Source organism: Canis lupus, chromosome 12 (genome assembly GCF_003254725.2).
Source record: "Canis lupus dingo isolate Sandy chromosome 12, ASM325472v2, whole genome shotgun sequence".
In the NCBI taxonomy this organism is placed as follows: domain Eukaryota; kingdom Metazoa; phylum Chordata; class Mammalia; order Carnivora; family Canidae; genus Canis; species Canis lupus.
Genome location: NC_064254.1, coordinates 47,722,438 through 47,748,837, shown reverse-complemented (window position 1 = coordinate 47,748,837; position 26,400 = coordinate 47,722,438). Strand labels below are relative to the sequence as shown.

At 41.5% G+C, this 26,400-nt stretch overlaps 1 protein-coding gene and 1 long non-coding RNA gene across 6 annotated transcripts in view; one reads left to right on the top strand and one right to left on the bottom strand.

The window, feature by feature from the left end:
* LOC112658398 (uncharacterized) overlaps positions 1 to 3,231 on the bottom strand; it is a 36,519-nt gene extending 33,288 nt beyond the window's left edge. The window contains exon 1 of one of the 2 annotated variants that reach the window (XR_007401295.1): positions 2,937 to 3,231. This is a non-coding gene — a long non-coding RNA (uncharacterized LOC112658398). The remainder of the gene's footprint in view (positions 1 to 2,936) is intronic. The other variant, XR_003135667.3, reaches the window with a different exon arrangement.
* The window catches only part of CNR1 (cannabinoid receptor 1), a 52,862-nt gene continuing 28,906 nt past the window's right edge, over positions 2,445 to 26,400 (top strand). The window contains exons 1-3 of one of the 4 annotated variants that reach the window (XM_025444560.3): positions 2,456 to 2,870; positions 4,320 to 4,402; positions 20,566 to 26,119. In XM_025444560.3, the coding sequence (XP_025300345.2) occupies positions 20,629 to 22,047 (1,419 nt within the window). In that variant the 5' untranslated portion in view covers positions 2,456 to 2,870; positions 4,320 to 4,402; positions 20,566 to 20,628 and the 3' untranslated portion in view covers positions 22,048 to 26,119. Of the gene's footprint in view, positions 2,871 to 4,319; positions 4,403 to 11,206; positions 12,227 to 20,565; positions 26,120 to 26,400 lie in introns of those variants that run through there. The other 3 variants (XM_025444559.3, XM_025444561.3, XR_007401294.1) reach the window with 3 other exon arrangements.

Below are 26,400 nucleotides of genomic sequence, written 5' to 3'. Positions count from 1 at the left end.
CCCATGTGAAAGCCTGTTGCTGGAAAGCCTTCCAGGAGCTCTCCTGTCACCTGAAAGAAGTGCTCATCACAACAAGAAGACCCACCTAGATCCTTTCTTTTAATGGCTAGCGATCATTTGAACCTGGGCTACACGGAAGTGGCAACACTATGAGGTTGGTGTCCAGTCACCAGCTCACTTGGGAAGTTAGAGTCTGGGAGTCACAAGGAGGGCAAAACTGTGAATCTGCCCTCCTGCCAAGGGTGTAGGTGAGGGGAAAAAATCTAACAACCATGACCCCTAAAAGAAAACAGAAGCAACAGATGCTGAAGCCTCCCTACTGGCCTTTCACATCTTTAAATGAAATTGTCTCCCCGGGGGAGGTAGGCCGAGATGCTTTCCTCTGCTGTGGGTAGGGCCTGCACCGCGCATCAGGGTCAATGCCCACGGCCCGTCCCGCATCTCCCCACGTGCCAGTTATTCTTCCATCTACTGGTGGGTCCATCAGATCTTCGTCTTTGACCTGTTCCATGTACCTACCTCGTGGAAATCGATCATTTCAGCGGTGGATTCTTAAATGGCTATTTCCCTTATGGGGAAATGGGAAATAACTTCTAACCCAAAGCAATCTGGGGAGATTTAGGAAGACTCAACTAGTTCCCCGCAGGAAACCTGTGCTTGGCCTGATGTTTCCAAAAGGCACTTACTTACACCCTTTAGGGTTCTGGACCCTTCACCCTTGAGCTTCCTCCCCATTAGTCTCCCCTTTTCCTTCCAAGGCTGCCTTTTCCGGATTCTTGCCACGTAGTCCGAATACGGGGCCCAGATGTTACAAGTGCTTTTGGGCCCTTGCCCGGGGTGGGCGGGGAGGAGTGTGGGGTGCAGAATGAGGAGCGGGGCTAGAATTTGCTGGATCCCTGGTGAGCTGTCATGAAATGAACGTTGAGGCAACGACGGAGAGGAGGGCTGGGAAGCGAACCAAGCCTTTGGCAGGGCTCTCGGGGCCCTGAGTGACGTGGCTCCCTCCATCAGGTGGAAACCGTGCAGTTCTCCCTCGACCCAACTCACGAGAGATAAAGATGTCTAAACCGCCGCCGGCGCCGCTGCCACAACTCCGCCTGGGCCCCGGGGCGGGGGGGGGGGGGGGGGGCGCCTTTTCTGCTGAAGCAGCGACTAGGGCTTGTTTGTAGGTTCGCAATTCACCATGATAAATGTAAAGACCAATTAAGGTTTGATCCGTGCACACGGGAGGCAGACGGCGGCTGATAGTGGAACCAATTAACGAGCATGTACCCTAATTCCTGTCGCGGCCACCGGGCGCACCGCGGCTCCCCAGGCGCCAGCGGCGGCGGCCCCCGAGTCCCCTGCGCCCCCCGCCCGGCCCCGGAGAGCGGGGTGGGGGTGGGGGGTCCTGCTAGTGCCGGAAGGTGCGAGGCGCTGGGTCCAGGGAGGCGCAGGAGGCGCAGCACCGGCCGCCTACGGAGCCCAACTGTTTGCAGCCGGGGCGTGCGGGTGGGGCGCGCCCGAGTGGTCCGCGCCGGGCGGGGGCGCGGGGCGGCGGGGGCGCGGGGGGCGGGAGAGGGCGCCCAGCGCGGAGCCCGCCGGTGCCCCGAGGCCGGAGGACAGGTGGTCGCGCGGCCACCGCAAGGTAGCAAATTGCTCGGGGGCTGCGCGCCGCGGTCCCCGGGGCCTGGCTCACTCTGGCCCGCCGCGGGGGCGACCGGGGGCAGGCTGAACGGCCCGGGGCGCCTCGGCCTCCGGCCCTCGCCCCCCTCGCCCCCCTCGCCCCCTCGCCCCCTCGCCCGTCTCCCTTCGGGCTCGGCCCGCTGCCCCAGACGTGACCCCCGCGCAAGGTGTTGGCGCTGCGCGCAGCCCGGGCGCGCGTGATGAGGGCCCCGAGGTCGGGGGCGGCGCGGGCCCGAGCCCCTCGTCGGCCCGGCCGGGGTGTGCGGGTGTCCGGGAGCAGAGCCGGGTCCCGGCAGTGGGGGCCCCGGGGCCCAGGAGGCGGCGGCGCGGGGGGGGGGGGGGAGGAGGAGGAGGAGGAGGAGGAGGAGGAGGCGGCGGCGAGGCGGGCCGGAGAGGCTGGTCCCCTCCGCCCAGGGCCGGCGCCACGGCGGGTCCCCCGCGCCAGCAAAGTTTGGAGCCGCGGGCGCCGCGCTGCTTGGTGCGCGGGTCCCTCCCCGCGCGGTCCCCTCGTGGGGTCTGTGCCGCCGCCGCTGCCAGGGCAGGACAAAGGCTCATTAACACGTGATGGGACCGCGCTTCATAAATGGGACCGGAGCGCGCGGGAGCCAGAGCCAGAGCGCCAGCGGAGGCAGAGGCGGGGACCGCACGAGCGCGGCGAGGCGACGGGCGCCAGCGCCGAAGGAGACCTGCGGCCCCGCGCCGAGCCAGGCGGGGCGAGCGGGGGCACCCAGCGGCCAGCCCGGGGCGGGGGCGGGGGCGGGGCGGGGCGAGGCTCGCGGGCGGCGGCCGCCGAGGGGTCTCCGGTCCGGGTGGCCGGCGCGGGCGGGCGGGCGCTGGAGGAAGGGGACGCCGGCGCGCGGGCAGCGTGGACCGACTGACTTACTGACCGACCGACCGACGGAGGCACACCCCGCTCCCCCCGCCCCGCCCCGCCCCGCCCCGCCTCGCCTCGCCCGCATCCCCGCGCCGGCGCCGCCTCCCTCCGGCGACTCCCTCGGCCGCCCCTGCCTCCTGCACTTCTTCTCCGCCTCCGCCTGGTCGAGGCTCCCTCGGCGCCAGCGCCTTCCCCGGGCCCGGGCGGGGCGCGTCGGCTCCGGGCAGAGCTCCGGGGAGTCGGGCGGAACGCTCGTCCCTGCAGAGAAGCCGCCCTGCGCCGGCCAGAGGTGCCGAGGGAGCTTCTCCCCGAGGACCGGGGGATGCGAAGGGTAAGACCTGGCAGGGTTGCCTTTTGGACAGACTTGTGTCCGCCTCCCGCCCCCTCGGGTACTGACCGGTGTGGTCCCCGAGTGTCCTCCGCGGAGTTCTTAGTCCGTGCGAGCGAATCGTGCGTCGATGTTTACTTAGCCGTAGAGCCCCAGCCTGCAAACGGTGGTCAGTGCTACTTCTGGAGGTTTCTACCATTTCCTGCTTACTGAATGTGTGTGCACCCCTTGTGTGCACTCCTGTGTGCTGCTAGAAGACGTGTAATTGTGCATGTTGGGGAAAAAAAGCAGGCGCTTGAGTTGGTGCTGAATGTCTGTAAACCGTGTCAGCAACTAAGTGTTCCCGGAGAAATACACCGATCTCTGCACCAAACCTAGAAACTGTCTAAAATATGAAGTGTCATGTAAAAAAAAAAATTGTATGTCATAATAAACTTTTGGTGTAGAAAATGTAGCTGCAGGAACCACTCCGTTTTAGGAAAAATAAATGTACATTGAACATCTAAATTTGAATGTTGATGGAACCATTAACCCAGAACTAGCCATTAGATGGGGGAAAAAAAAAAGTTACTGTGTTTGTGAAAGACATTTCTCGGTGAGGCTCACAATCCTAAATGGATCGCCTCTCCCAGTGCAAATGTGTGCAGTGACCGACGCGAGAAACTGTCATTTGGTCATCTGAAACTTTGAAAGCAACTTGCATGTTTCTAATTTTAGTTTTAAAATGAACAGATGAGGGGAAAAAATAGTAATCTGTTAATCATTTTGCCTCCCATCTTTTTTTATTTCCCTTTAAATTAAGTGTAGAATGTTCTTGTCTTTGTTGTTGCTTCTCGATACATTAAGCATCCTTGGGCATTTAATAAGAGATTACAACAGATTTACTGGTTTTAAAGGTGTTGAAAGATATCTCTACGGGTCCCACAACTTCTCCTCATATTTTATTACCAAGTTAATGCCTTTTCAACAATGGGGGAAATGTAATTTCTTAGCGTAAACTCAGTGGACATTGAGTATCAGTGAGGTGACCACTGCCATCAATCTATTTTGCAGAATATTGAGAAGCTCAGAGCAACTAACCTTTAAGGTTCCCATAGGACTTTGTCTGATTTAAAGTGTTGCTTTTCTAATCCCACCCTACTGACAGTTTGCAAGGGAAGATATACTGATTGATTTTTCTCTCTCCCTGTCCTCCCCCCCCTCTGCCTCCCCTAATCTCTAACTCAGTTAAGAGCAATTTTATCAAAATAAAAGGCCATGCATAGTTTCTTAAGTGAGACAAATAATTTCCTGATTATATCCATACATGAGCAGAAGCCACACACCTCCAGAATTTTAAGTGTTGCATACTGCAAGCGGTTACTTGTAGGCACAATAGCAGTTGCTGTAGTTGGGCAAGAGGCAAGAGGACGGACGTGTTTTTTTTTTTTTTAAAAAACTAATCCATTTTAGGTTATCAAGAGAACTTACTGTACACAGACTCTTTTTGTTCCAAAGATGTCTCCCACTCCAAGCAAGGAGCAATCCTGGCTGAGGTATGTATCAAGTGTCTGATGGGGAAAGGTCTCATTGTGTTCCTAAGTCTCTGTGGGGGTAAAGTGATGCCACAGGGGGGGAAATGCTCAGTTCTGACCTTTCATAAATAAAATTACTATGCTTGCATACTCATTGCTAGGAAGGCAGATTAGATATTCACGCCCCCCCCCCCAATTTTAATAGATAGCTTCAATATATATGCATATTAAAAGAATATGATGCCTCGTCCCTTAAATAAACCATAGATGATATTATTTGATTTGGTGTGTAAAGTTTTACGTTTTGGTGAAAATCTGATTTCACGTTGGAGTAGTGCTCGGCTTTGTTTGTTATCCACTGTTTTCTTTTTCTGTTACCCTTTTCCCAGTGGACTCTGTGCCTCCCTGTCGCTTGTGAGATCGTTCCTCTCTAATAAGCCTAGCTGCAGGATCAGTGTGTTCTTTTTGGCATTTCAAAATGTTAAAATAGTGAAATTGTTAAATGTTACCAAGATGAAACTGCTGGGAATGAAATTCTCTGGAAGAACCACTATATCTGTGGCACATTACAGTCTATTCGAAAAGAGAACTCCTTGATTCAGTTTACCTATTTTTCCTCAAGAAAGAAGCAGCCCCTTTGATTGTGTTGATAAGTATTTAGTATGCAGTGTCAGCTTATTAATTACTAAGGCAGAGCCTGAAAAACTCTTTCAAAACAATCTTGTGACATTCTTCTTTGCTTTGACTCAGAATTAACATGAACCACCAGGAAATTTAGACAGGCTCCTTGGTTGTGTTGCATATTAGTATTTGGAGGTAGAGTTGGAATACTGGGCTGTTGAAGAATAAACTATGATGAAATGGAACTTATAATAGCAGTTGATAGTTCACCACGCTTACCAAATGTTTCTTCCCAGAAAACAGTTGGCCTAATAAGAAAAGGGATTATTTCCCATAATTAGCTCTCCAGGAATGCTGCAAAAAAAAAAAAAAAAAAAAAAAAAAAAAAAAAGGAGTAATAAATTGAATCTGGAGATACCTAACCACACGTGATGAATAAAACGAGATTTGGTTATAGTGTCTTGAATTTGGTTAGTCAGATGGAGCCTGTCCTTGAGGTTGCTGAGTGTTATTCTTGGGGTAATTATGTTAGCTCAGTTGCCTGAAGAACACAGATGAGAGCTTTCTTTCCTGCAAAAAGGATGCCGTGTCTTCACCAGTGTAATCTGTTTCTTCTGTTTTTGTATTCATCATTTTCTAATTGAACTAAAAAATTAGAGGGAAACCAGCCTTCGGGTTTAAATTATTTATAATTCTGCTTTTGCCTCTGAAAAGACCTGGACCCAACATTGTTTGAAAAACTGCTCAGGCCAAGTTTACATATTGTATATCTATATTTTGAGGGACTGCAAACTCTGCTGTTTTTTCTCTTCTTGACTGAAGATTGGAAGAGAAGTTAAAGAATCAGAGGAAATCAAAACCAATCGATACACATTGTATTGGCAAGATTTTACTTCATGCCCCCCCCATCTCCAATGCTTCCTTAATTCTTTTCCCATAGCAATGTTCACTTTCCATTATAACTGCATGCACACTGTTTCTGAGGGGTTGAGGGATATGACACTTTGCCACTGAATTGTTATTTAATGTTTTTGATAATCATTTAATTCACTGATGGTGAAATGGAACTTATCTTCTTAGATTAGATTGGGTTAACTGTATAACATGATATAGATCAACTCAGATTTCTCCCAGACATGTTCTGGACTAAAAGAAACAATAAATGTCATCCAGAAAATATATAACATCAAATTATATACTGCATAATTTTAGATGATTGAGATGTATAAACACACTTGTATACATCTATATGAACAAACTTCTTCATAGATGTGTGTCATGGCTGACATAAAAATTTAGACCCGTTGTCTACATATATCTGAATATATAATTCAGATTTTAAATAAATTCTACGAATTTGGGGAAATGTCCAAATTCAAGACAGCTGTGCAGATGGACACAGAAGACTCAAGGCAAAAGAAGTATCCACCTTGCATCAAAACAGGGCCGTTCTGATTTTCCGGAATAGTGGAGATCCGTCCCAGTCTCATGTGTTCTGAGAATCTTGCAAAGATGCCAGGACGGGTATAACTTCATCTGATTACAGTTTTCTCATCAACACTGACTGATGTATTTAATACCGTTTTCACCAATCTTGCTAGTTGTTTATTTTTGGAAAGAAAGTTGGGAGAAAAAAAATACAAGGTTATTACTATATCACAAAATGCATATTAATATCAGTATATTTGTAATATACAGCACATTATAGTGCCATCACAAATAAGTCAAAACAATAGGAAATATGTGAGGGGGGAAAGGGAAGGTTGTTTTTAGCGGTTTTCAAGTGCCTCTCTTGGTATTACTCAAATAGTTTGATGTTAGCGGAACTTCTATCTCAAATAGGCCTGAATGGATAAGAGGTATGTTTATGACCTATCAGTGATAATAGGTCAAAGCCATTACATAAAGTAATCAGTGTTATTACCTCTGGTTCTTAACAAAAAACATTTACTAAAAGCTTTCCTGGGTCATATTTCTTCACTGGACAGGGTGCATCATGGAAAGTAAAGTACATTTCATTATAATAGTTTTTCTAGTACAGTTGCCATTACAAATAGATTCTTGAGCTAGTTTTCATTGATATTTTTCCATATATTTGAAGTATTTTGCATATAATTATTAACAAATAACTTCTGGATATCCTCTCACTTACAGTTTCATTTGGACAGGTTAGCACAAGGTTTATTATTGGGTTTGTATGGGTTTTCGAAGGAAGAATTGTTTACTCACCAAACCTGAGCAAATGAGCCTGGCAGAGTCACAGCAGTTGTTCTGGAATACTACAAATTCTGTTGTAGCCCCAGCTGGAGAAATTTTCACACCTGCACTTTAGGAAAGCTTTCAAAGTTTTGCTTTGTTTGTTTTGTCTTCTCTTGTTTTTGAATATGTGAGTTGAGACTGGTTAGATGGGAACCAATATATCTTAGCCAACTCTTTTTTTAACCTATTGTGCAATTGTATCATATTCTGTATTTTTGAATAAGCTTCTTAAGATAGATTTTGCATTTTTTGAATGCAACTAGGGATTTAAGCTCCTTTTTCTCCTAACACAGACGGCAAATCATGTTTCTCTAAGAGCACAATATTTTATTATCTAATTCTTATTTTTCCACTTGGGTTTGGATTCTTAATTGTGTAGAGTTTGGATTCATGGGGTAGAAATTTGATATCTTTGGCTTCACTCTTTACCATCATTACCAACTCTGAAAAGCATTTAAAATTTGTTTTTGACTTCAGAAGATAAAGTGCAGTATAGTTTCCTAAATTTGACAATGTAATATCTATTTTTTTTATTCCTACTAGCAAATTCCATGCTATTGCTTTTTAAAGAAAAGCAGAGGCATTTTTCAAAGATGTGCCAGGCAATCTGTTGTGGTAGTTGAATATACTGGCAAATGCTTTCACAAACTGTGTATGTCAGTAGTATATTTAAATATAATTAAAATAAAATATAATTAGGAAATAATGTTTTTCAAAGTTTATGTTTAAATGGGAGAGTTCCCTTCTTTCCTCATTATTTCTTCATCTGTTCTTTTAGACCATATACTTAGAGAAGAAAATTGGAAAATGAGTTCCATAAATTGAGTTAAGTTACAAGGAGTTTTACATTTAAATTGGTGATAAATTCCGGTGTGCTTTTTTAAAAACAAATTTCTCCTTTCATGTACGGATATTTGCACTAGGAAACTTTATAACACCAATTTCTGTTGGCCAAGAGGCTAAACAAGATATTCAATAGTAAGTGAACCAATACCATATGTAGTATGCCTTTGTCAGTCGTGTTTGCTTTTAATTCAGCCGTATTTAAAAGTAATCAACCTGATTTATTCTTTAGAAAAGACACTTAATTTAATGCCACTATGATCTGTGTATTTTGGTTTATTCCAGTGTGGCTTGTTAAATGGACCAGATTTTCAACTCATTTCAATGCACTGCTACAGAATTTGTAAATGTTTTCTCTAGCATTTGTGCAAGTTGTGGTGAGCATCCAGTATGCATGTGGAGAAGAAGGAAAGCTGAATGATTTAATACATAACCGAAGTAAGCAAAAGATTGTCCAAAGAATTCTGTGCCTTTGCATATGAGGGAATTTGACTTTGGAAGATAGACAATTAGTTTTGGAAATTATATCAAAACTTCTTACAAACAACCCCAGAAAAGGGAAAACGTTTGGATGATTGTAGTCCCCAGCTAAGGAAACTAAGTATGAGTAATCTATGATCCATTTTTATTGATGAAATAATTAGAGAGGAAACAGTCTGCCCAAAGTCAGATATTTAAGTACTTTGGGATACATTTCCATATATTTATAACTTTTAGGTATTTTTGCAAGATATATGCCAGCTATAAGCAGTATAAATTGCATAATTTAATTCTGTAAGTTAATTTGCAGCGGATCTGCATTACTTGGGCCTACTGCAAAATTTCCATTTTAGTTTGTTTTCTGGGTGCATCTCCTGTGACACATTATTTTACAGTTCGAGGAAGAGACGAACAGAAACAGAAACATTTCCAGCTTTAAAAAAATGAGCTGAATGTTAACTACCATTACTGGTTTCCCGTTCTTTTATTCTCAGTCATCATGGGTTCCTTCACAGTGGCATTGAAAGGAATAGCTAGCAGTTCTAGAAAACTTTGTGCAGTCTTTGTAAATAGAATTAGGAGAAAATGGTGTGTGGAGTTCTTAAGTTATGTCTGCATGCTGGGTAAGTACATATTATATCTTGAAGCCACTTTTCTCTGTTGGTCAAAAATATAACAGTCAGTTTGCTGGAAAAGTGCAAAGAAGCCCAGAATTGTAGACCAAAAAACCTTGAGAGGTTCCCTACTCGTTATGTTTATTTTCAGGCTAGACCACATTATTCTATTTCAGTCACACGGTTTTAAACATCTTCTTTGGGAGATTACTTTATCATGAGCGGGCTCCCTTAGCAATCCATTTCAATGAGCTAAAAACCTACACCCACAGAATATTCTTTCTTCCTATCCTCAATTCCTGAAGGTTAATTTTTATCCCTCCCCACCATTTAGTCTTTACCATTGGTCTCCATAATCTTTAACAGTGGTTTTTAAACTTTATAGAGTGTGTCAGAATCTTGCGGAGGGCCTTGTGACAACACACCTGTGCCCCGAACCCGGAAGTTTCTGATTGTGTAGGTCTGAGGTAAACCTGAGAATTTGCTGTTTTCCTAAGTTCCCAGGTCATGCTGATTCTACTGATTGGGAGACCACCCCTTGAGACCTATAAAATAATTCTGTGTGCTCTCCCAGACTGCTGTGTGACTGCTTAGATGGTTCATTGAGATGTACTTACCCTGGATGGCCAGCCCATTCTCACCTATCTTATTTCCTAGTTCTTTATCTTCACGTCACTTTTGCACAATACTCGCAGCTCCTCAGCTCTGCTCATAATCCAAAATTGCACCATACAAGTCCTAGGAAGGATTTGACCTTGAATGAGTACAAAAGAACCACCTCATGGTTTCAGTGACCTCAAAATCCTGTACTTGCATCCAATTTGCACACTTCTGTCTTAATTGAAACTACATTTCCAAAGCATATTTTTCATCTTTACTGAAACCTATTTCTTCTGGTTGTTTGTACATATTTATTTGCATCTTGAAAGTATATTTTTATGTTTGTATCTTTCGTGTTAGTACACACCGATTTTTTTTTTTTAACATTTCAGCTAAAGGAGAAGGCGCGTAAGTACCTAATTTATAAAATCATGTTTGAAGAGAATCCTGGATTTACACAATAAAAACTTATTTAAAATTATTCCAGTGAGAGAATGATGGGAAGGAAATTGAATTATTTAGAAAGCTGCCATATCCTTGATTTGTATGACTACTTGAAGAAATATTCACTTCTCTTGTGAAATAATCCATTGTTGCCCCTGTAATGATAAATTTCCACTCTTTTTCATCACAGAATTATGGCCTGTGTTGGTGAATTTGTATTTGGAAATTGGAAAGCCAAATGTTTCATAAAATAGAGATGAGTTAGGTTTGTTATTAGAATTGATTTTGGGCTCCTAAGATATTCCCATCTTACTTTTAGCATCTCTTGGCATAAACATATCATTTGTTTTCAGCAGAACTACTTTCCTTTATTTATCCCTAATTACTTTCTTGAGGCAAAATTCCAAATATTCACAATTAATTTTATCAATATATTAAATTTTCTCAATGCCCCTTTGTCCCAAACAAGCAATTAAAAATTAGGTTTGTAGGCAGTAATAATAACCCATTTTAACCCTCCATAACATATTTTCTTATTTATGTTTTAATTAATTTGGTTGTAAAATACTTAAAATGTTGTAGCAGGAGAAGTTGTTCAACCAAAGCAAGAACTATATCCACTGAATAGAATAACAAATTGATTCCTAAGGGCTTATAAAAGCCACTCCATCTAGTGGTTGAATTTTCACATAACTTCTCTTGACAAGTGGTTTTGAAAACACTATTGCACATGGAGAAATCCCTTTGGGAAAGATTAATGCATAATAACATGCATTTGAGGGAAGGAAAAACTTCATTATAATCATAACTTTATACATTGTCTTTAACGGTCTATCAACAGCATGTGATCAGGATTCATTCAAGGTTGTGCATGTCACAGAAATCTCTTTGTATATCATTGTTTGTGCCTAAACATTGAAGTTCATAACATACACCCGGGCTTAACAAGGATCAGAATAAAAAATATATACCTGATCTTTGCCTAAAGCTTCCACTTGCCATCAGTATAACTTCTGTTTAACAATGAGATAAAAGGGGAAAAGATCCAGGGATGAATAATTGTTGATGCCTTTTATGTGACCTTTACACTTGGGCAGTTTTGTTTTGTTTTGTTTTGTTTCAAGTGGATGTTTGTATGAGACCAAAACTCAGTTTTAATTCCCTAATAACCAACTGACTTTATGCCAGGGAAAACTATCCACAGTTAAATGTCATTCTACTAATATAGATACCCCTGTCTCTGATGCACACTGACATTCATTTAGTAAACAGGTACTGAGTATGTACCCCGTGCCAGGCACTGTGCCAGGCAGAGGACACGTGAGGCATATAGGACATGTCCATCCTCTCAAGATGTCCATGATTTGAAGGATTTAGACACAAGACACAAGAAAGACTGCCACAGGATGACTCAGCAGCGCCTATCCTCTCTCCTGGAAGAAAAACCTCAAGCATATATATAGGAAGAAGATTATACAAGCCAATCACTGGGATACATGACCCAATACCGTTGGGTGATGTAATATCATATGCCTATGACATGTTTTCAGATCCTATCCTATTCCGTCATCTGTGGGAGAAGGACAGATGGATGACCTTTATTTGATTGAGTGGGGTGGGACAGAAAATCATTTCTCTTGCTTCCTTGACCCATATCCATTATACAAGTGTAATACGTGGATACATATTTAATGTCTACAGTGATAGGCACAGAGTATGCACCCAGTAAAAATGTGTTACATGAAACATGTGAGGGCCTTTAACTTTGTATCCATCAGCCACATTGCTGTAGTCACACAGCTTTGTGCTCTTTGGGCACCAGGAATTTGTCACAAGCACTCCCTTGTTGGAGACTTATCAAGGTTTACAGAATTTCTTCTCCCTTGGTTCCAGCCAGCATCTTAGGACCTGGCCACAGAGAGTCATCTTCCATCTGGGTCTAACAAAACCACGCTGCTCATGGTGGGAAATTGAGTGATTTCAAGTGAGTTTGAATTTCTCCATATGGGAATGAAAGCTTCAAGCTTTTGTTTACTAACAACCATCACATCCCATTCAGAACTAAAGAAGGTGTCCTCTCCATTCCCTGCTGGTATCGTGGAAACTGTCATTACCATCAATCCTTACAATCGACTAAATGGAAGGGGAAAAAAATCTAATTAAAAAATAGCGGCAAAGACAGGTTAGATTTTATTTATTATTTGCCAACAGTCGCTGAAAATAAGGTGCTAATCCAGGGTTAGGATTTATGGCTTATAGTTAATTATCATACTCTGTCCCTGAAGACCACAGGACAAGGATGATTTGCAAGGGCTATGATTAATCTTTTTTGCTGTCAACAGTTCCTTCCTTCAGATTTTAGTTGTTTACTGTGTAAAATGATCAGGTACTGTTTGTTACCTCCTTTTCCAAAGATCAGTTCTTCCCCCCTTGGAAACGAAAGAACGTGTCTTATTATATGGTTCCTGGACCTCAAAGTTAAGAGCAAGGACTTTGAGGTATGCAGCCCTGGGTTGAGTTCTGGTTCTCTGCCCCTCTAGTTAGAGACCTCGGGCAAAGTATCTTACACTCAAAGCCTCAGTTTGCTCATAGGTAGGATGCGGATTGTGATAGCACCTAATGCATGTCAATATTTTAAAAATATATTCTTAGGAATCCCTGGGTGGCGCAGCAGTTTGGCGCCTGCCTTTGGCCCAGGGCGCGATCCTGGAGACCCGGGATCGAATCCCATGTCGGGCTCCCGGCATGGAGCCTGCTTTTCCCTCTGCCTGTGTCTCTGCCTCTCTCTCTCTCTCTCTCTCTCTCTCTCTGTGTGACTATCATAAATAAATAAAAATTTTAAAAAAATATATTCTTAGCACATAAACAATCTAATATTTCTTATTGAAATATCTGGAAATTGGAATTTTCTCTGTTGTGCATTTAAGTCACCCAAATCACCCAGTCACTCTAAGATTTGAAACTAGAGAAATAAGACTTGATTTTTCTGTTGGACTTAAGTTGTAGTTCATGCATTCAAAGAGAATGTACTTTGTTGAAAGATGAAGGAAGAAACTGAAAGGTATGCTGCACCCCTGGACAACATGTAACACACTTGAAACTATTGCTGTCCTTGGTAATGAACTGTCAGACAGCCTGTCTACTGGGTTCTACATGTTTTATGAGCTGGCCTTGTAATGACCAAACTTTACATACATGATAAAGACAGGCTTATGGAGTATTTTGTATACAGATGATGGCTTCTATTGAATTGAAAATTTTGCATTTTTTAAAGGGAAGGCTGCATCAATTATGCTTGATTACTTTCTTTACAAATATGTAGAAGAGGTAGCTCTCTAAAAAAAAGAGAGAAAGAGATAAAGGCACTTGGTAAGAGGAAACATCAAAACAGTAGAACAAAATGAAATGGTAAATGGATAAATGGAATTGGTTATAAAAGTCAACAAATCATTTCATTCGTATTATTGCCTCTGTGATAGGCTTTTCTTATGGCCTCATCACCTAATATGAGTGTTTAATCTGATGTAGATTTAAAGGCATCATTTTTTAAGCCCAAAAATTCTTTAAAATTTAACAAGCTTTTAAATGTTAGATAATTAGGCATACTTCAGGTTAGATTTGAACAGAAATATAGCCTCGTAAGTGCCTTAATGTCTATTCAGTTCATATTAATTGATATATTTTCATGAAATATATTTTCTTGCTAACAAAGACCAGAGACAATGGTGCATTTAATAACTTCTATTCCACGTTACAAAATATATGAAAAGCTAAAGCTTTGAGAACCAACCGAGCTTTACCTACATAATGGAATTTTCTTTTATGTATGGGAAAAGGAACTGACATTAATACAAGGAAGAAGGATTATGTATTTTTGCCTGAATTATCGGGATAATTAAGTCAATCCTTCTCTTTGCTATAGAAGATAATGCAAAAAGTGACCAAAGTACTTTAATAATTCCAAAACTCTGATGGTTATGTAAGAATTAGAGAAGACTCAGTTGCCCATTCAACCATAGAAGAAGCATCATTCATCGAGTTACAGTGCTGGCCCATGAGATCTGCCATGTATATTGAGGACCTTTCTTAGACATAATACAATTATGAGGGTCAACTAAAATTTTCCTACTAACTTAAGAGAAATACATTATCAAGTTACTTTTTCTTGATCAAATTAGTAGAAACCAGACTTGTTCCCAGAAATGAATGGAAAATAACAAATACATCCACTGGCACCTTCATTCTCATGAATGCTTTGCAAGACTCTTTTACAAAGCTAGCCGAGTAGAACAACACAGGGCCAACAATGGAATAAGGGAGAATGAGAGGGTTAATTTAAGCAAGGGCCTGGGACTCCTGCATTTTATATCCTGGACTCCTGTCAACTTAGAAACTATGAGCTTGGCATCTTGTCCTTAAAGTATTTATAACTTTAGGCTGGGGGGCTGAGACAGTCTATAGCTATATCTGGAGCACTGGTCCTTTTGATGCTTCTAGAGGGTTTTCTGCCTAACTAGACATGATGTGCTGCAGGGAGCAGATACTGCCTACTGCATGTCCCCCCAGAGATGCTGCACAGGCCAGAACTGCCAGCATTTTGACTCCAGGTACAACCGTGATAAATATCTAAATTATTGAATGTCTCTCTAAAACAAAGAAGATCTTCAGTAGGGGAGTGAAGACTAAAATAACCTGCTATTAATTATATTGAAAAGACTTATAAAGAAAATATTTGAAATCTTGTTTTGTTACTCAATACTAACCCTAATCATAACATGTATGTTTTATACCCTCAATGGGTATAGAAACAAAGATGTGGATTCTAGGTAGACTTTGGAATACTTCATGCTGTTGATATACCCAGAACATTTCTTTGATGTGATACCACAGCCTGCCAGTTATTTAAGTTTGGAGGTGGTAGATGGAGAAACAAGTGTGCATTTAGTGAGATGGACCAACAGAACAGGTAGTGTCCTTCTAAACATTTGAGATTTTTTTAAAAAATAATAGATTCAGCATAGTATAATATTTTTATTTTTATAAAGGTGTGATTTATAGCTTAAATTACTAGAATACGTTGTTTATATTTTTAAGAACAATTCTAGGAAAATCCCCTTAAATGTCATTCCATCGTTGTTTTACTATAACAGTAATAAAAACCAACTGCTTCTTTAATAGGTGCATCTACACATCTTGCTAGAAATTTCCAATTATGATTTTCCCAGTAGCAAACAAAAACAAAATTAATGGCAGCTGCATCCCCCAAAGCCTAAACTGCATTACTAATGAACTCTCAAAGAAAATTATCAATGCAAAAAATAATCAGGTGAAAATTACTGTAATAAGCCAAATGTAGAAATAAAGGAAAAAATTACTGAAATGCAGAGGGCTGCTTTCCCGTCATGATCCCATTAACTGTTAAAGTAGCCTGTGCACAGTGGTACTTTGACACTGAACTGCACAAAATCCATATATACTTTAAAACTGTATTCCTTAATTAGAGTTGGCTGATATTGGACAGAAATTAGTCTATATTTCATAACCACACCAGGCTCTGGCTCAGATTTAACAAGTTAGTTCGTTTTAATTAAAGTGCTTGGTTGCATTAAAGTTGGAAATTGTGATCACATATGTGGTGATCTTAATATAGAGTAAATCACAGGCACACATGGTTTGCATTACTGAAGAAAAGTCTTCCAGATACTAAAATTTTAATTGTTGAGGCCATGCCAGTAGGCAGATTTACCTAGATGGGCTAGGATAGGAAATAGTGATTTAGTAGGAGGTAGTCTTAATTACTATTGACAAAATGCCTTAATTTGAGTTTGTAAGAAGCTGGAAGACCTGAATATAATACAGAAAGCAAAAATGGCTTCATTCTAGTTACTGTTAATTCCTAAAACAGTGCATAAAGTCCTAGAGCAAAAACTCTGGAGTCTGAGAGACATGGGTTCAGCTACAAACTCTTCATTTTCTGGACAATTTACATTAACATCTAATGACCTCCATTTTCTTATCTGTGAAGTGGGGATTATAAATAAGCAATAATAGATATAATAGAGTTGTCATTGTCTTGACAATTTAATGATAGAATATGTGTGAAGTCTCTGGAATTCCTGGAATATAATAGACATCCAATAACGTTTCCTCCTCCCTCACCCAAGTATGCATCTTTTATTTCCTTCATGCTTCAAGTGCTGAGACAAAAATAAAAATTGAATAATCAGCCTATGATCTAATAAGGAAATGTGCTATCTTGAAATAATATATTGGCAAGAGTCACAGTACTAATGATAATAATATTTACTAAAGACTTAAATTTTCTGCTAGGTCCTATGTTGAAGTGTGCTATCTGCTTTTCTTTCTTTCATTTAATTTTTAGAACAATTCTGTGACTTAGGCAACATCGTCATCATCATCATCATCATCCCCATTTTACAGATGAAATACTGAGGCTTAGAGAAATTAACTACTTGCCCAAGTATAAGTCTCACAGTAATCTTGGTCTGCTCACTCCTAATTCAATGTTTTCTTCATTGAACTAGTGTTTTGACTAGTTGGAATCAGTGGGGAAAAGAGGGGAGATAGTAGCATCTCTGGCTTAGGTTAAAGGGATGATGGTTCATTAATGTTAAAAACAGCTCTGAACCCATACTGTCCAATAAGGTAGCCACTAGTTACATAGGTCTATTAAGAATTTCAAATGTGGCTAGTACCACATGCTGAAGTAACAATATTTTTGATACATTGGGTTAGATAGAATATATTACTAAAATTAATTTTATCTTTTCCCTTTTTCTTTTTACCTAGGTAGTGGAAACTTTAAAATTGTGTATGTGGTTCACATTACGTTTTTATTAGACAACACTGCGCTAGAACAAGAACATCTGGGTTCTTTCTGGCTCTACCACCTACTAGCTGTGTGAATGGCAAATTCCTTACCCTCTCTGTGCCTTTCATCTGTGAAATGGGGATAATAGTGGTAACCCGTCTCATAGGGCCATTGTGAAAAATGAACAATTGGATAGACATAAGAGGCTCAGGATGCCACCTACACATAATAAGCTCCCCAGAAGTGCGTAAAAAGGGAAAATCAGCATGACTTTGTGGTATGCTTGATTATAGAGGTCAAGAAAGGAGTCCAGGGTAAGTTCAAGGTACAAGATTGGACGACTAATACGATTAGTCATAATTCCATATGAAATGTGAAAAAAGACAGGACTGGAGGTAGTTTGCTGCAGCACTATTTTAAAGCAAGAGATGATAATCAGTCCAAACCTGCATCAGAAGGAGGCTGGTCACATTCATTTAATGGATACTTAGGGCACCTGCTAAATGGAGGGAGGTTTCATGGACCAATGTGGAACTGTCTTCACATATACTTTTAAATGGAAAAGCAAGATGCAGAACAGTGTATACAGTATATCAGTGTTTGTTAAAAAGCAAGTAAAGAATGAATTTATATATTTGCTTGCATATGCATGGAATATCTCTGGAAAGAATAATAAGGACCTTCTTGCCATTGGGAGTAAAACAGGATGGTTGGGACATGGGGATGGGAGAAACTGGCTTTGCTGTACATCCTTCTGTGCCTTTTGAAATTGGAATCATATGAATGTAATATATGCGTATAAGTGATCAAAATTTCAAATAAATTAGTTTTTAATTGGGAAGTGTGAAAGGCAAGTTAGTTACTTGAAAAATAAGAGGACTTAGGGTTTGGAAGTCCTGGACTGGCTCCTGATAAGAAATGTTAGGCTCCAGTTTTGGTTTTCAGGCCAAATGTCCATTGAATTAATTACCTTTCTCTCCTCTAATTTTAGAAAAGACAAATAAATTTTATTAAATCACTCTTTTCAGGCACCAGTTAATAAAATTCAACTGCCACCTATTAGGTTCATGTGAACATTTTCTAAGGGAGACCAGCCCTCTCTTTCCTATCATTTTATCAGACACCATTCCTCTGCTTGGAAACCACTTTCTAGTTATGGAAGTAAATATGTAAGTTCGCAGTTAAATGATGTGTGGGGAGGCCTGAAATGTAGGGGAAAACTGGTGGAACTAGTTCTGCCTGGAGGGAAGGGCTGGCCAAGGAGATGTCAGAAATGGAGGTAAGTCTTGAAAGATCAATGGAACAGACATCTTGGAAATGCGTATTTCAGGCCAGAGGGAGGCTCAGAGGGAAGGAGGAAGGTGTGCAGGTGTGATCCCAAGAGCAGCACGTCTCCTAGGGCCAGCGAGCTCTGTGTTTGAGTACAGGTGGGAGTTGAGAGGCAAAAGTTAGATTTGAGAATAAGCCAAGACCCTTAACAGCTGTCTTCACAAATTGTGGCTATTTTCTGTGTCCCTCAGATTATGGGTGAAAATTATATGTAAGTGGAGTTGTTTAGCAAATGTAACTTTACAAAGAGCAGAGTTGACTCAGCAGACAGCCTGGACTCCAGGATGGCAGGATAGAGCAAGGTGGGCCACATTTAGCACAGTGTCCCTATTCCAAGTTACTAAATAAACAGAAGAAAAAAACCACATTGTGATACTTAAGGTATGAATTTAGTTTTTTCTTCTTTGCCTCCGTGTTCTGTCTCCACTCACTGATCCTACATATTCTTGGCATAAACATCCTTTCCTTGGGGAAACCTCCTTCAACCACCCTAGACCGGCTGCTCCCACAGCATCTGGTATATCTCCAGTCAGAGCTGTCACCACACTTCATCATAATTATCGGGTCAGCTGTCTGTCCTCTGCCACACTGTATACTTTACGTGATAGGGATTCTTTCTCTCTTTTTTTTTTTTTCCTTGAAGATTATTTATTTATTTATTCATGTGAGACACAGACAGAGAGGCAGAGATATAGGCAGAGGGAGAAGGCTCCTGAGGGGAACCTGAAGCGGGACTCGATTGAAGGACCCTGGGGTCAGGACCTGAGCCAAAGGCAGATGCTCAACCACAGAGCCATCCACGTGGATTCTTTCTTGAAACCACTAATGCCGAGCACCTAGTACCAACCTACCACCCTGGCACGTACTGGGTGCTCCATGATTTGTCGAATGGATGAATGAATTAATCATTAATTCAGATAGGTAGGATCCCTGTATTTTAGTAGGAGAACTCAGAACATTTTCATTTGTTGCAAGATAATAACTATCTCCCCCTACACACAGTGGGTTATATTAAAAAAAAAAAAGAAAAATACAGTTAGGAAATAAAATGATGGTTTTATGATTATTTAAATATTATAAGTACCACTCAGTAATTCTAATATCTTTATAAACTAAAGAGCCTAATAGCCATGTTTTAAAACATTTATAAATAGTAAAATCAATTCCCTGGCTGTTTATTTTGAAACAAAACTAAATTGCTTATATTAGAATTGAAGAGCCCTTAAAATTTGGCCCCTTTTTCTCAGTCATCCGTCTTTCTGGTGCTGTCTACATGGAAAGCCTAGATGATACAGCATCGAGGCCTGTTTCCTGTCTCTTAGAATGCTTGTGTCCCTGCACCATTCATGGAGACACTATCAGGAAGCACTTTTTTCCATCATTACTGCTGCCCGGTGTTCAAGATCTTGGTCTTCCCCTGAGCCTCAGTGCAAATTTGCCCTTTATGATATTTTTCTTGGTTGGTGTAGACATTTTTTAAGTTCACCTCAGCCATGCATTGGTCCAGATGTCTCCTCTGGGAGAGGAAACTTGCCTGCTGGATCAGGCCAGCATCCAGATCTTCCCCCATGGTCATCTGTTCTTCTGGTGCTCAGAAGTCTCTCCCTCCCCCTTCACACTCAGCACATAGGCCGCATAACACAGTCCCTGATTCCAGACCATCTCATACTTTGGCTGTGCTGTACGTTCAGTCTTAGCTGTGTGACAAGGTGATAAAGTCTTCCAAGAGCAAAAATTGTGTGACATGTTGCTCTCCCCCATCCTCACCAGCATTAGGACACTGCTGTGACAGTAGAAGCCAGGTGGTGAATACTTTCTAATGCAACTATGAGTGCATGCCATGCCCAGGACACATTTCCTTCATTGACTCTTGGCCTCTGGAGGTCTGTACAGGATCACACAGTGGCTTAAATCCAGACAGCTTAAATAAGGAAAGAAATATTTCTAGTGTGTGCCACCACATCACCAACTTTGGGTGGCTTTTCTCTGGCTGGCTGACTCATTTTGTTGACTGTATCTGACAAGGATTTTATCTAGGCTCTGAGACAGGAATGAAATAATGTGATGGTACACATTTGGGATGTTTACAGTAGATTTTTAAAAAATTTTATTACTCTCTCAGTCTTCTCATCATTCAGGTTCTTTGTTTTCCCTCCTGTTAGGATTCCCTGCTGCGGGTCTCTTTCTCAGTCATTTTGAGTTTGGCCTAATCCAAGACGGAGGTTATGAAGTCTATCCTAGATGGCCTTGCCGATACCACCTTCCGCACCATCACCACAGACCTCCTCTACGTGGGCTCCAATGACATTCAGTACGAAGATATCAAAGGTGACATGGCATCCAAACTAGGGTACTTCCCACAGAAATTTCCTTTAACTTCCTTTAGGGGAAGTCCCTTCCAAGAAAAGATGACTGCAGGAGACAATGCCCAGTTAGTCCCAGCAGACCAGGTGAACATTACCGAATTTTACAACAAGTCCCTTTCATCCTACAAGGAGAATGAGGAGAACATCCAGTGTGGGGAGAACTTCATGGACATGGAGTGCTTCATGATTCTGAACCCCAGCCAGCAGCTGGCCATCGCCGTGCTATCCCTCACACTGGGCACCTTCACAGTTCTGGAGAACCTGCTGGTGCTGTGTGTCATCCTCCACTCCCGCAGCCTCCGCTGCCGGCCCTCTTACCACTTCATCGGCAGCCTGGCAGTGGCCGACCTCCTGGGGAGCGTCATATTTGTCTACAGCTTTGTTGACTTCCACGTGTTCCACCGCAAAGACAGCCCCAATGTGTTTCTTTTCAAACTGGGTGGGGTCACCGCCTCCTTCACGGCCTCTGTAGGCAGCCTGTTCCTCACGGCCATTGACAGGTACATATCTATTCACAGGCCCCTGGCTTATAAGAGGATTGTCACCAGGCCCAAGGCTGTGGTGGCATTTTGCCTGATGTGGACCATAGCAATTGTGATTGCTGTGCTGCCTCTCCTGGGCTGGAACTGCAAGAAACTGCAGTCCGTTTGCTCAGACATTTTCCCACTCATTGATGAAACCTACCTGATGTTCTGGATCGGGGTCACCAGCGTGCTGCTGCTATTTATCGTGTATGCATACATGTATATCCTCTGGAAGGCTCACAGCCACGCGGTCCGCATGATTCAGCGCGGCACCCAGAAGAGTATCATCATCCACACATCAGAGGATGGCAAGGTGCAGGTGACGCGGCCCGACCAAGCCCGCATGGACATTAGGCTGGCCAAGACCCTGGTTCTGATCCTTGTGGTTTTAATCATCTGCTGGGGCCCTCTGCTTGCGATTATGGTGTATGATGTCTTTGGGAAGATGAACAAGCTCATTAAGACGGTATTTGCGTTCTGCAGTATGCTCTGTCTGCTGAATTCCACCGTGAACCCCATCATCTACGCTCTGCGGAGCAAGGACCTGAGACATGCTTTCCGGAGTATGTTCCCCTCGTGTGAAGGCACCGCACAGCCTCTTGATAACAGCATGGGGGACTCGGACTGCCTGCACAAACACGCCAACAACGCAGCCAGTGTTCACAGGGCCGCAGAGAGCTGCATCAAGAGCACGGTCAAGATTGCCAAGGTGACCATGTCTGTGTCCACAGACACGTCTGCCGAGGCTCTGTGAGCCTGATGCCTTCCTGGCAGCACAGGAAAAGAAATTCATTTTTTTTTTAAAGCTTAAAAATCTAGAAGAGTCTGTCATCTCATCGGTTATATATTTTTAAGTTTACCATGCTCAGTGAAAGGTGATTGTCACCAGGATCAGTTACCTGTTCTTTAACATTTCGATAGTGTAGGTACTGAAACTCAGTTCTTCAGGGGTTTACAGTGAAGGAAGCTTGCTGCTGATGTGACTGAAGCTTTTTCCGAGTCTCAGCGAAATAGGAGAGAAACCTGTGGCTACACAGTCTGAAGTCAAAGGACCCATAGGAAAACACCATCAAATGAGTAATGCCTTTGTAACCACAACTCTCATTATAATGTGAAATGTATTTGTCCATAAGTATCGGAGATGTCCACTTTTACAAGTTACACTACTAAAGTAGAGCTCTTTTGTAAAATGTATTATGTCATGTGAGATGTGTATCAGTGTTCACTGTGTGTTATTTATATTTGTCTAGTTCAGCAAAACTGAAAGGTAGACTTTCATGAAAACAATGGGACATAAGCTGTGGATATACACCAGTGAGACCACTTTTTAAAAAATTATTGCCCGTGACTTTAGAAACCTTAATATTTTTTCCAATCTATTTAAATTTGACATTGAAATAACCATAAAGGTTTATTTTTCTGTTAATACAACAAGAAGAATTTGAAGACTATCCAGAGTATTGAGCAGAATTCATTGACACTTAAAAATTTGTTAGCCCTGCATTTTCATACGTGGACATTTATTATCTTCTGGACTATGGCTGTTCTGTTGGGTGATGGATTACAATCAGAATGGAAGACAGAAGGCATATTGACTTTTCTGGCTGACATCTCTGACTTTCTTTAGTCTTTAGCTATTACTAGACCTCTTAAGACAGCATGTGTCAATCTTAATGTATATTGTTATCACTGTGCAATTGCTGTTTACTTGAAGAGTACTGCATTCTTAGATTCCAGGTTTAAGTAGATTCCATGCCTGGGTGGCCAAATGAGTCTTCATTTTTTCTTAATTGAAAAGAAGTATTGTCTGGATCAGTAAAATTATACCGTGTGTGAGTGTGAATATAAATGTGTGTGTGTGCGTGTTTCTATCCTGTAACTGTTCCAGTCATGTCATAAAGTGAGAAAACTGTGACCAAGTGTAAATTTCACCACTGGCTGCACTCTTGCACATGAATTCAGTTTCTAAAATTGAGTTCTTCCAGAAACCTCGTTGATAAAAATACTGACCATAAACATTCAGAAAACTGCCCCCTCCTTTAGAGATTGTCAAGAACTACTCAATTGACTTTTAGATATTTTGTTAAGACCAGTATCTAACAAGGAAGAATAAATGACAAACATGCAAGTGAAGATCTGTATTTACCATGTCAGTGTTGGGAAGTGAGTGTCTCAGTTTCTGAGCACCTAATATCAACCAAGTCCATGGGGAGGTAAATCATCAAAGCGAAGTGGTTCTAGAAACCCCATGGTAACATTTGTCATTTGAGTATGTAGTTATGTGACCCTGATTAAGCAACACTGGACCTCGCTTGCTGAAGTAAGACTACCAGGTCTGGTCCATGTGGCTATGGAGGCCCGTCGGACAGTGGGTGAGACAGAAAAAAGGCAGCGAGGAGCCCACACAGTTGTGATTGAGGCTTGAATGACATGTGGCTGCTTCTGTGCTTCACCTAGAGGCCCGTTCTGACAACTCAAGACCCGGCTTTGATGGGGTAGATTTGAAGGAATAGGCCTCTCTCCTGTTCCTGGTTAGCAGGATCTGCTAAAGTATAAAGATGTGCATGGCTTTTTTTTTTCTCATGCCCCACCCTCATACTCCTTAATGGTACCATGGGTGCTCAGAATTGGGCTCTTTCCCAGTAAGCATTAATATTGTTCGGAAGCCACTTGACTCTGACAGCTTTTACTTACAAACAGTCTTCTCCTTACCCAGATAAAGCATGGTTCCTACCGGACCCAGGGACATGCATAGCATGAATTAAAGTGGAGAGCTAGCATTTATCTGGTGATTTCTAGCTCTCTAGATAGATGAGCAGCCTACTGGGGCAGTGACCTCTTGTGCAGTGTATGGTCTGCAGGTGAATGTACCCTGTGGGCCAAGCTGGGATAGATTTAATTGTCTGTATAAACAGCTCAAATCTGCCTGCTGGTTGCCTCACCTTACCTCTCTGTGATATATACACGGGAGGGCTCAGGGTGTTAGAGGAAGAATAAGATCTCTTTAGAAGAGAGAGAAAAGATTATTTACAAGAACTCACCGTGGTCTGGTTCCACTGAAGAATTGCCAGTCTTTAGTCCCACATTATCCCAAATGTTAACCCACATGTTTCAGAGCTCACGAGGCAGTACCAACTCTCTTCTCACAGCTGTGAAGACCTGGTGGAGATGAAATTCTTGTTATTTATAGAAAAATTCCAGGATTCATTTTTGAAACTGTATTTCTGTGTATGCAATGTAGATTTTATAGTGTGTTGTGCTTTCAAGATCTAAATCATATATAATAAATTAAGGGACAATGGGGCTGACAGCACTAAACTTGGTGCTTATTGATATTCTAAGAATTATCTGTGAAATATCATCACATGTGTGTTACACTACCTTCATTTTAAAACATTTCAATTAGTTTGATTCACTTTGATGCTTTTAATATTGTTTCCTACCCCAAGAGACTCCAATGTTCTCCCTAATGAGTATACTTATTAGAATTACCATTCATTAGTATCATTCATTACCTAGTCCCTTAATTAGGCCCATTAACTTAAATATAATTTAAATTTCAATAAGTTTTATAAGGTCTGACTTCAGACTCACCTATCTTCCTCTGAGGGTAACATAATTGTCCTGACCATGCATTTCACTATCACATACGTTTTCAGAAAGGGCCAAATTCCCAACCTGTTCAGTTTCTTCAGAGTAATGATGAATCTTTCAGTCCTAGACCAATAGTTTCATTTAAACAAGGAAGGCTGTTTCCAAGAACCTCTAATTTTCCATTACATATGAAATTTGTGTAAAAGAAACAGGGATCTGGGAGAAGCTGCAGACATATGCCTACACTTGAGTTGTTTCCCAAGCCTCCCCACCACGTTGAGTCAAGCCTATCTGGCATTAAGTGTCTAGGAATTTTGGCTGCCTAAACCCACATTGCAGGAAATAGGTCCAACAACCAGATGAGAATTAGGCCCCGGATGAGTAGCACTATAGTTACTGTCCTGTTGATTCATTTCTGCCATTCCACATCTGTAAAAGAGACCACCAATATCATGCGCAAAATTAGATTTCTCACAATCTAACTGTATATTTGTATGATATTTTAAAATATCCTAAATGCTGGGCAATGGCTATTAACGATTGTCTTGCATTGGCCTTCTGATGAAATGTTACCAATGCCTATTGTAATATAGACAAAACATTTTATCTACTGATTTGGGCTGAATGTATGTAAATAGGTTTTTAAAAAAAGTCAGATGGTTAAGCAGTGGCCTACAAATCAGTAATTTTCAGATAGAAGAATTTCCTTACATTGCTGTGGCATCCTAAAACCTATCTTCACGTAAACTTCGTGTACTAGGCTTGCTGGGGATCAGAGTCCCCAAGAAAGGAAACCTTTTCTTGTGGTAGTATGAACCAAGACACCAGATTATCTGGATTCTTATTTCCAATGTTTCAACTGGGAAGCATAAATCTTTATTGTCTGTAAATCTAACATTATTCCTTTTCCTCTTAGAAGAATATCGTATTGTTAGATGTTTGTTAAGCTGGTAACACCCTTGCAACCGCTGCAATATCTTCGTTAGTAATCTGTATAATACTTTGTACACAGGTACTAGTAAGATTGTTATTCAATGTAGCTTCAGTCATTAACTTACTAGCGCAAAGTAGTACTTTCGTAATATTTACAATGTATTAAGCCCACACTATATTTTATTTCAATGATATAATTAAATTGTTATTTATTCAAAGAGAAAACATCCCATCATGTTTATTGTCCAAAGTTACCTGGAATCAAATAAAAATTCTAGATTCTCATGAAGAACATAAAATGCCTTTGAATTCCACCTTATTTCACAGTCTAACATTAAAACACTCAGGATTTAAGTTCTAAAAGATTGTGGAAGAACCGGTTTGTTCCCAAAAAGCACTTTTGACTTTATTTGAGAAATGAGGACAGATTGGATTAATGTAGTCATTTTTAACATAGGAAAAACATGCATAAAGCCATTATTTATATAATAAAGGAAAAAACCCTGCCATACCTTTTTAAAGCATTATTTCATTAAAGGGCTTAGTGATTTTGTGGTAATGCACAGTTCACAATGTGTAA